The 11972-nt window shown below is 32.6% G+C and overlaps 1 protein-coding gene across 5 annotated transcripts in view; it reads right to left on the bottom strand.

The window, feature by feature from the left end:
* The window catches only part of LOC138932377 (protein amalgam), a 207709-nt gene that overhangs the window by 32845 nt on the left and 162892 nt on the right, over window positions 1–11972 (bottom strand). For 4 of the 5 annotated variants that reach the window (XM_070294135.1, XM_070294136.1, XM_070294137.1 and 1 more), the window contains one exon: window positions 6416–7707. In XM_070294135.1, coding sequence (XP_070150236.1) covers window positions 7607–7707 — 101 coding nt within the window. In that variant the 3' untranslated portion in view covers window positions 6416–7606. Of the gene's footprint in view, window positions 1–6415; window positions 7708–11972 lie in introns of those variants that run through there. The other variant, XR_011446765.1, reaches the window with a different exon arrangement.

The following is an 11972-nucleotide window of genomic DNA, read 5'->3' as shown; positions in this document are numbered from 1 at the left end:
AAGCTTTATGTATGCTTTTACCCAACAGTTAAATTAAACTGTTTGATATAATATTTTATTATTGACATCTTTCTAATATGACATTCAATTAATTCATCATATTAATATTCTCATAATTGCAAAGATTGTATCATACTGCAATTTAGTTCTTTGAAATAAATAAAGCCGATTCAGTTGTCAAAGATATATGACAACAGCGAGAAAATAACGATATTTTGATCTACAAGATGCCGATGAATCGGCCGAACAATTGAGAAAATATCTATCGAACTGTATGTGTCGATATTTTATCCATTTAATTGTTTTTCGATAGTCGAGAGCCGCCCCGATCCGGCTTTTTGCGCACGATCGAGAGAGGTCAGCGAGACGTGGAAGGCCCGGGTTATTCGTTACAATGAAATTGAATTGCGCGTTAACCGATGCAAGATGGTAAAATTTTTATCGGCAGAATAATTTTTTTGCACACGTTGCACCCTGAAAATTAGCTGCCGCTGTGCAATCTCGTGTCAATGCCGACGTAAAAGCTCGCGCCCGACATAGACGAACTGCAATGCTGCATTGCTAAAGAAGAAACGCGAATCCGCCGTTACCCGTCCTTGTTCTTTCCGCGATAATACGCCCGGACGGTTTGTCTTTGTCAGGAAAAGCCGTTTATTCTTGCCTGTGTGGGTTATGATGACGCATGCTTTTGTGCACCTTTATAGAACACTATAAATGCGGGAAATAAAAACATACTGTGCAAAATATTGCTTTTGTATCAAAGCAAATATGCTAAAATTGTAACTGCATAAACTAGCTAAAATAGCTCCGGGCAAAGAATCTTACATGATTTTCACGTCTTGCAAAATTTTTTTACAAGCACATTATTGAAATGGACTGAGAATTAATAAAATGATATAATCTCTGAAAAAGATTATATATATAAATAAATATATATATATATATATATATAACGCTGTGTATAACGTTGTTGTTTATAAAACATGAACGCCGAAGTGCTTCGTAATGTATAAGCTAGTGCCAGAGACTATGCGTGTATTCGCAATTTGTGATTCGTAATTCGCGATTCGCGAACCGTATAAAAAAATCTGAATGGTTGAATTTGACGAATCATCCATCCACACTATTCACGAATTATAAACGAATCGCGAATACGCGCATATAGTCTGGCGCTAGCTTTTTTTAACGCACCGTTGTTTGTATTCGTGATCTTGTTGTTATCAACTCGAGCATGAATGTAGCGGCGTCAATCGTTCCGTGTTACGTCGTGTAGCATTATCGTTCGAAACGCGATCATTCTTCAATTATATCACTTAGTGAGTGTATTAGTCTGTAGAATTTTTTAACTTCTCCGATAAAATGACACGTAATAACATCGCGGCGAAGACTAATCGAAGTAATAAAAAGATATAATATCCTTGACCGTTCATTAGTAATATGTATGTATATTTCGCAACATTATAGATTAGAAATATATATTGTACTTATTATACATTAATTTTTAATTAATTTCTGGCAATTATTTTCTTGCATCTTTTAATTGCTCATTAACTCAATTCGTATAGTATCGCGCGATATCGAGACGCAGCCAATGTTATTTTTTCATAGTTTTCAGTCATTTAACGAAACGCGAATATAGTACACATCAATTTCGAATCAAGTAACGTCTCGCAACGTCGTTTAATTAATGAATGAATAAAGTTATTATTAATTGCGTAAACAATAGCATCACGAATGGCACGTTAATCTAACTGAATAATTCTCGAGTGCCAAGCGAATTCTTTCTCACGTCGCACTATAATGCGTATCGCGTATAATTAATTCAGAAGTGTCATGCAAAATGTTGGACGATCGTAATAAACAGTGTTCTCTCGAGTAAATACCATGAAGAAGCGGTAAAAACTAACAAAAAAACAAGAGGAAATCCCTGGGAAACATTGAGCGATGGCAGAGGGACCGCAGGGTGAGCGATTTATAATTTTAATTTAATTTATTATTTTTTTAAATTATAAAATTACGGATTTATTTTTATTTTCACGGTAGTGGTTTAGTTTAAAAATTATTCCATAATATAATATAATCCATATGTATGTATAATATCCTAGATTTTATCTTGAAATATTCAAAATAAAATGTAATAAAATATTTATATTAATTAATCATTTTTATATAGATATGTATAAAATATTTATAAATGTTTAAAAATTGTATTATTATTTAAATTAATTATCTAAAGATTAGATTTTTGTTTATTGCATTTTTATAAAAGCATTTTTATTAAAAATTATACAATATATATATATATATGTAATTAAGAGAAATTAAAAATATCTATAGTATCCTACATAACAATGCAAAACATAACATAATATGCAAAAAAGAAGATAGTGAATATATATCGAATGTTCTCTCTCAAATTCTTTTTTTCAAAAATACATTTAACAAGCACCATTTCCCTTCTTCACCGATTTCGACTTTTGTCCATGCATCTGACTGCCATTGTGTCTCATTCATTCGATTTGGGGAAATTCTCATATTCTCGTCTCGTTTTGACGCTGGCCGAAGCAATCGCGGCACGAAATGCGCGACAGCTCGCCTGATCCGTTGCGTTCGTTCGTTAATTGTCGCGGTGGTGAAGTTGGAAACAACCGGGTACACGTAGTAGATAGCCAGGGCTTACCGCGCGTATCGCGTTTAATTGTGCTGCAGTTTTCCCGTGCGCTCTGTTCGCCTGCCACTATCCAGCGCAAAACATCGCACACGTGCGTCGTGAAAGAAAAATTGCGGGACAATACACAAATTCATTCGGCCTTCGAAAGTCCGGAAGTTGCTCGATGGCTCTTCGAAGCTTGTAATTTCGAATTCTGACTGCATCTATTAAAAATAATCCATTAAATATAACGCAACCATATATTTTTTCAATATAATAACAACTATATATATATATATATATATAATTAAAAATAATAAAAATATAATTTGTTTTTAATATTTAGAAGAAATTAATATATTATTTGTTTAAACTATCAAGAACTATTATTTAAAATTAAGCCAATACTTTTAATTATTTATGAGTTTTTACAAAATGATGCTTCATACACATCATTAAAGCGATAATAAAATTAAGAGTGAGCCGCAACTTCATTATAAATATTTCTGCATATTTTTAAATTTCTGTTTAACAATTTTCGAAAAGTAGCAACATACGTATGCGATAAATATGAGGCGCTTACTACGTATGTTTCGCGCTAATAGCATGTATGTATGTATTTTTCCATCTACTATTTTTCACGCATAAAACTGGAGCGCATTGCACACATGTGACGCATAAAAAAATCGATATATATGAGCTGCGTATCAATTAAGACCAACCGTTTCCGTATCTAATTAAAAAAACGACGTACTCTTTAAATAAATATTTTTCTATATATATAATAAAAAAACTACACAATATTTTATATAATAACATATTAATCTAAATATAATAGAAGTTAAACTAAATGTAAGATTACAATCCACTATTTAAATTTACAATCTCTGCAAAGAGAGATTAAATTTTGAGAAAAATTTATCTGTAGTTGACAACTCTGTTATTATATTTATTTATTTTTTGGGGTTCTTACTCCTTTTATTCAAGCGCAAAATTTAAATTGGTTTCTAGTATTTATCTCTTTCGATGAAAAATTTGTATATCAATAGTTTCTAAAAATATTTAAAAAATATGATAAAATTGGACAAAACTTTTAAAATTAGCAATATTATAGATATAACTATTGTTTATGTTATATAAAAAATATATATACGGTTAACAAAAAGAGTATCTAACAGGAGGAGCAAGTAAAAAAGTCTTTTTTTTTTATATTATCATTACATTTATTGAAACAGTATCCACGTCGATGGGTATTTTTACAATATAATATTCTATATCGCATTTTCGCGCGTTTTTAATCTTGTCTTTTTTGATTCATGCTTAAGATCTTCTATAACATAATATATTATCGATTATGAATTGTATGTACAATGCAGTCTAATTTCTTAACTATATAATGTGCAACATTCTCCGTAAGTATGCGAATCGCGGATATCGATTATCTAGTTCACAAATAGGTATACCCCTCTCGATACTTTTCTGTTTGATCATTCTTTACGTACAGGAATATTATTATTAAATTTCACGATTGAGCCACATACTTTTTCGTTACAAAAGAATTACAATGGATGAAACGATCAAAACGAAAAACATCGTAAATACAAGTTTTTTTTATTGAATTATAAACTTGATTAAATATATATTTGGATTTTACACACAGCAATCATTTTATGTGCAAAAATATTTTTTTATTCATAAAATTCGACACATTTTTCAATTCATAAAAAGAAAATTTGATTTTTCACTTTTCACTTGATCACTCTTTATATGATCCCATTCCAAATCAGTCTCCCCCCACCATATGATAGTGTGATTCGCAATTTCGTTCAGAGTACATACCAATTTTGTTAATTGAATTCGTTTATTTATTTAATATATCAATATAAATTATGATACAAATTATACATAAAATGATAGCACCGTGGTATTTCTCCTCCGATTTTAACTTTTTCGGAAGTTTTAGAAATGATGGGGACAATCTCCAACGATTGGTAAATCTTAACTTGTATTTTTTTCCGAGCTACGACGTTATAAAAAATCTATTCTAAGAAATCGCATCTTAACATGTTAATTATTATGATATATTTCTTTACTCGTGTTACATTATATTTTGTAATAAACCTACTATCTATTGATTTATCGCTATATCCTATATTACGTACACTGGATTATTTGATGATCAGATCTAGGGTCTTGCTCTCTCTCTCTCTCTCTCTCTCTCGTATTCTTTTCTTCTCGGAAAAAACGGTTTAGATTGGAAGAAATTAATTGAAAAAGTCATTAAAAGATGCTTAACTATTGTAGCTTAGATAATCAAGATTTAATGGCTTTGGTGTAATAAATGGAGAAACGATTAATTAAGCATTTATCTTTACTAGAATTTAATAGAAATGTGTGATTAGATCGACACTAAAGTCGGAAGACCACTGTATAATTTAATATTAATGAATAAAGTTTATGATCAAGTTAATGAAAAGCGAAGTTTTAACAGCATGGAATTATGTCAATTATATACAGACTTATTTAATTTATTTGCAAAACGCAATAACTAGTAAGTCACTTTATAATTGTTTTCAAAAAGAAAAATTTTGATACTTAAGAAATTATTAAATTTACTTACACAAAAAAAATGTGTATAAATATACAGTATAAAAGCATCTAAATTTTTATATTTTTCAATGCAAATAGTTTTAATAGATTTTAACAATATATAATAACTTAATTCCGCGTGATAATGTAACAATATCTTGGAAAGTTTAAATGAGTTATCATAAGGACAATTTTTTATTAATTTTGCAAAAGAACTTTTATTTCTTTTATATTGTACTTACGTTTTGATCTCTCGAATTATACTTTCCGTATATCGACGTAATATTATCATGATACATAATGCGAACGCTTATATTTACTGATCTATTTAAATATACGTACATATTATCTTTTCATACTCTCTTATCTATACACGAGCTCTGTGTTTTTTAGGCTTTAGAAATGTAATGTCCATTATCCATGAACGATTGATGTCAATTTGATTATATTTTGATTAATCGGAGAACTTATTTTGACGCGTTTTGATTTCCGAAAAAATTTCTTTAACATTCTCAGAGCAAAAATCGAACAAATTTCTGGAAATTAAATAATATTGGAGGAGAAACATTACCTGTGTGTGGTCAATCTTGCGAGTCATTTAGTATTTAAAATTCCTGCTTGCAATAAACAAACAGAAACTTATCGAGAATAGACCTATCTACTACCATTACTAAGACGATCAGTTTTCATAATCCGCTCATTCTTTTATGAGACAACCGCGTATACTGTAAACATTCTTCTGATGTTAAAACAATCATATATATTTTATAAATCCTTTGTAATAATGTTTTATATAAGTTAAAAAAAAAAAGTAATAAATTTTCGTTTCCGCATGCGACGACGCGCGTCTTTTTATGTCTTCGATTATAGTTCACAATCAATTAATCATTTATAAAATGTTGAAAATAATTCTTTTACAATGTAACACGCGCGCACGCATTAATTCTCTTTTTAAGATAAGAACTCTTTTGTAAATTATTCCTTTGCATTTTTTTTTCAAATACATTTTGAAGCGTTTTGGGTTGTCACAAATTTTCAATAACGTTAAATATCCTATTTGGAACGCAAATTCCGTAAGAGATTTTAATTTTGCAATTGCATTAGTCAATTAAAATTTCATATTCTAAGAACAAAATATTTTTTATATAAATTTCCAATTTTTTATATAACTACAATATTATCGCATTCAAATTTAATTCTTATCTGTTTACACAATAAATGATTCTTATAGTTCTTTAAAGAAATAACATCAGTGCATCATACTTACAAATTATCACAATTGATTTATCTCAATACTTTGTCTTTTAATAATATTATATGTTTAACAAAAGCCGAATAAGTTAAACCTGGGCTAAGATACACAAGCACATATAAATCACACAAAAAGTATATAACTATAAATAATATAAAATATATACAATATATTCAGATGAAACGTACGACGGAAAATGATGGTTAGTCACGTGACAACTCTCGCACGTGCATTATACTGTACAACAAGGTCGCGGTAAATTCTATACGTTCATTAATTGTTTTATGTACAAGAGAGCTTTAACTATCTGATAATTATTACGCCAGTAGTTGACAATCGTTAGATTATAAACTTCAATTTATGTAATAATTATCTTATAGCCATCGAACGGATCCAGCCATCGATACTCGATTTGAAAACATTGGAAATCGCGACAGATCATACGATCGATTTTATTCCGTGACGAGCTCATTGCGACTCTATTGATCGATGTGGAATATTCTACGAGGCCCTTATTAAATTAATTTAAATACAAATTCTAATTTTGCTCTCGCAACGAAATTACGAGAGACGAATAATTTCTTCATCACTAAAGAGAATTCACGCACATTTGTTGAGCCACATGTAATACATGTCGATTTGATAAAAAGCACAAGTACGAGAGAATTCTTTTCGCGTATACGATCAACCATGACGCCATTAATATGTAATCGAGAATGATCTTCTGGGCACACTTTTCGCATTTAACACGACGATTTCATACAAAAGAAGAGATAGTCTAAGACAGAGATTTTCGTGTTAAAAACGTACGTGTTAAAGATTGTCCGCCAGTGCGCCCCTCACACAGAACTCTGGTCCGCTGCATATCGTCCGTATTGTTCTCTCGTTCGTCACTTCCAAGCACTCGACAAACAGATACGGGCAGCACGTAATAGCGACGAGTGAATTAAAAGCGATCTATCGTAGTCGGCGATTTTTCCGATTTTTCCGTTTCACGATCATCGTGTCAGCCGTCGCGTTTACTTTCGATATTTTCGTGACCGTCTCGACACGTTTGACACTTCTCTCCTTTTTTTTGTTTCTCGTTTAAGATGTGCGATTCACAACACGGCTGCTCACCTTAGCAGATTCGCGACTATGAGAGTGATGCTAGCGAGCAAAATAGTCGGTGCCACGCCGCAGCTACCGCCATGCTGCATTGCCGCTGGATGTTCACCTATAACAGAAATGTGCAAACTGTATTTTTAATCCATCTCTGCCTTCAATTTTGTCCCGTACATTAATGATTTTGTTTAGCAATTGTCACTTGCACTTTTCTGGATTTTTTTTTTTTTTTTTTTTTGGATCTTGTAGATTTTTTTGTAGATTTGATAGATATTGTGGGATGACGCGTTTTATTAAACGTTACATTAAAATATAATAATCAAAATATATTAATTGACAGAGAAGACATCAATAAACGTGAATATTTTTGCGCGTATTTTTCTAATGTACCGTTATCACATTTAACCGCAACTAATAATATTTATAACTGTTCATTATGGAAGCAGTATATATGGAAAATTGTTGAAAAGTTAAAGCAAATTTCATTATCTCGATAACTAATTTTATATAAACTACATCGCAGACTCGTTATACATTGAATATTATCTCGGCTAGCTACATAACGCAAGAGTTTAATTGCGCAGCCCTAATTAGATTCACAATGTAGGTTAATCGTTCGTATAACGCGTTAAACGCTAAGCAGGAACTTTCCAGCCTAATGACAATCTCGCAACCTAGGTTCTGTGTGAAATAACCGGAAAATCGGGAGAATGAAATGTGCAATGAAACAAATTCTTTTTCTTCAAAATTATCTAATGCTTTCAAGCATTTATACATGGCTACAACTAATATTTATATTACAACAAAGATTAATGCTTTGATTGATTAATAATTTAATCATATTGGTTATACGTGTATTATCTTTCCATACATATTATTGCAAAATTTTTTAATAAGATAATAATTATTATTTTTATTTTTTTTTATGAATGCTCTTTGCCTAAGCAATTTCCAAATGTTTAACGTTTAACTACAAATTGAGAGATGTATCTTATATACTTTTTAATCATATTATCTTTTGCACATGTAGGTCACAATATTTGCGATAAATTTATAAAAGCTACCAACTTTTATACGTCACTATAAGGTTCAGAAGGGAATAACGCGTTTGACGCAAAGTTTACGCAATGGGCGTTCTAGCAAGGTGTAAAACGTGCTACGGCACGAGTTGCAAACGAAATATCGCTCTGTTCGGCAATAACTGCATCTACGCCGGGTACCGCATTTGGGGGCGAAACAGCAATTTCTCGCTCCATGACGACGACGCGCGATATCGCCGTTGTGCACAAAACATACACATATACACACATGCATTCAATGGCAATAAAGATAATCACGAGTCCGGCCGTAGAAACATAACGGCGGTCCCGCATCGTGGTAACCGGTCGCTTGCCGGTCCCGCCGGAAAGGCCGCAATTTACGAGCAAATTGAAAATCTCATTTGACGGAATTATACGGCCGTTATACCGCCGTTTACCTAGTCCGTTATCGAAAAATGACACCGGTCCCCGACACTCGAAATGTTGACGGCGGCATTGGCGCGGCACGGTCGACACGCGTAATTGCGTTAATGCGCGGGTAGTACGTGTTGGAACGGATAGCCCCGGGGTCGCCCCGTACGGGTTTATCGGGAAATAATTGAAATTTGCGGTCAATTTTGCAGAGTAATCAGCTGTGTTTGAAATAACGTCGATGGCCGATGCGCCGACCACTACGACCGGGTGCGCCCCGTAAATTAATTATGCAGACGAACTGCGCCGCATTAATTTTCATCTGGCACCGGAAGCGGCAGATCCGCGGAGCGAGGTGCCTGCTCAGCCGGGCGTTTCCGGATGAAAGTTGGTGCGATCGATGGTCCGAGGGAGGAAAGCGCGCCGGGGGTCGCGCGGGGGCGGACAAAGCGAAGGCTGCGTGAAAATCGTGAAAATGTCGAAGAAAGCTTGTTAAGTTCTGCAATTCGATTGCCGTGCAAACGCTCGGTGTACGTGGCGGGGGATCTAGTTGCCTAGTTGCCGAAGGGGTTTGTTGATTTTTCTAGCACTCCGACATGGGGTGCTTCGCTTCGATTCGAAAACATTAATTTAATCAAGAGTTGAGAGGAGAGGCCAGCGGTATTGTAAATTTATTACGCTCTTGGCCAGGATGCATGCTACGTCAGAGTGGAATGGAGCAAAATGAAAGTTACGGAATATTGATGCAGTTTTTTTTTTCACTGGATATTGTCCGAACACAGACTACGTCATATAATAAAAAAAATGACGATATATTCACATAATAATTATAATTATTTCTATAATTATTTCATTGCAAGATATCATTTTATCATAATTTCTTCATATTGTACAATATTTTAAATATTCTCTATTAATTAAATATAATATTAAAATTTTGTTTGAGAGCAAAGTTTTCTCGACATATACTAAAATATAAGATATTGTTATATTATAGTTTTGAAATATAGATGATATATCTTTATTAAAAAAAAGTTAATTATAAAAGAAATTATAATTCTAATTATGCCATAAATATTACTACGTAAATTTCAGCATGATTTCAAAATTATTTGATATACATATATTTCATAATAACATACATTTTATTTTTGTAAAAAATTCCTCTACAATTGAGATATTTTATCAAAATCTATAAATATTTATTATAGTCTATAAATCTCTTTACTTGCGGTACGCGGCAGGATGCGCGAAAGTTGTCAATTTCGAACAGCTGCGAGCTGAGTTTCGCGAGACGCGCGTGCCAGGACAGCGAGCTCGCGATGATTGACAGCTTGGATTGGTGAACTTGCCGAACAAAGATATTACATGTGTTATCGCAAACGCGCTGTGCCGGCTGACAATATATCAAAAGCGAGAGTACCATGCGTGCGGTGCCGAGTACTTGCTGCGACTCCAATATACGAACCTGTCAAACTTTATGACGGGGGATTTCGATACTTGATGAATGAACGCATCCCGTCTGTTTCGAATGTCACATTTCAGGAGTCTGGTTTCCTGTCGCCAAACTTGCGTCGCGAATATCCGAGCGTTTATTAATGTGAAATTTGTCGGTCATGCATACACAATCTAAAAGTTGCCGCAAAATTTTGCTATTCTTGAATCTTTTTATTAGATAGATTTTATCAAAAGAATGTTACAATAATAAAAAAAATAATACGCCGAATTTCTAAATGTCTACAAAAAGAAGCTAAAGATTTGTTAAATCCAATTTTTACTCTCCCAATAATAGAACGCAGGAGGCTAAACAGAAAAAGGAACGTAGAAATATAACAATGTAGTCAACTAAATGCATGAAAAAGGTTTAAGTTTTGGACAACATATGTATATCCATAAATCAGAGATATAAATAATAGACATTTATATTTTAGTAGTAAAAATAATTTATTTGCTTTATAAATAAAATATAGAATGGGATTAGAGAGATGGAGAGAAAGAGTGAAAAAAAGAGAGAAAGAGAGAGAGACAGAGAGAGAAAAGAAGGGGGGGAGGAGAAGAAATATTCTTTACATTAATTCAGTTATTATAAATAAATAGAATTAATTATAATATAATAAATAAATATGAAAAAAAGCTAAGTAATCATACGATCATAATGTATTAAATAATTATAGTATAATTAAGAGGGAACTATAGTAACGTTGAAATGGATTATCAACTGTTATAATGTCCATTTATAATATTTCGCTTGCAAAATAGAAAAATGGAATACACATATATTCAAGCAAATTTATTAAATCATTGAAATATAAATTTGCATTAAAGAGATGACTAGTAGGTTTATGTCGAGTAAGACTTTATTCTAATCTTAATAGATAAAAACTAATGTTACAGCATTTCATGTTTTATATTTTTTTAGTATTATATCTTTGAAAATCAGTCATTAATAAAATCAAAATATTGGATTCAGCGAAATGGGAAAGTCAATGCGTAGTTGTATATTTAATCAAATAAATTCGTACGAAACTATATATAGGCACCACAAATATTTTCCGGATACCTCTAAACGAATATCATGCAAATCCAGTTGCAGTTAATCGAAAACAAGCGGTTAGCCGCGAGCTCTGATCGAATTGTATGATATAGTGGACATGAAAATGCGGCATTACAAGGATGCCGACATGGAAATGTTTATACGCCAATCCTTGGAAATTTTTCTGCATGCGATGGCTTTTGAGTGTGCGTGTGCACGCGACGTTTATGGAAGAGCGTGCATATGACGCAGCAACTTGACTTGACTTTACTTGACTCGCTTTTCGTGCTTCCCCACCGCGTCGCAAAAAAAAAAAAAAAAAATGAAGCCACAGAGAGGAGAGAAAAATTCAACCATATCGAGATAATATATCGAATCACATGACGCAAGAAA

Source organism: Polyergus mexicanus, unplaced genomic scaffold, assembly GCF_030449975.1.
Source record: "Polyergus mexicanus isolate NDT 795.1 unplaced genomic scaffold, iyPolMexi1.0 SCAF_4, whole genome shotgun sequence".
Classification (NCBI taxonomy): domain Eukaryota; kingdom Metazoa; phylum Arthropoda; class Insecta; order Hymenoptera; family Formicidae; genus Polyergus; species Polyergus mexicanus.
The sequence above is the reverse complement of the archived record's forward strand: the minus strand, read 5'-3'. Positions and strand labels throughout refer to the sequence as shown.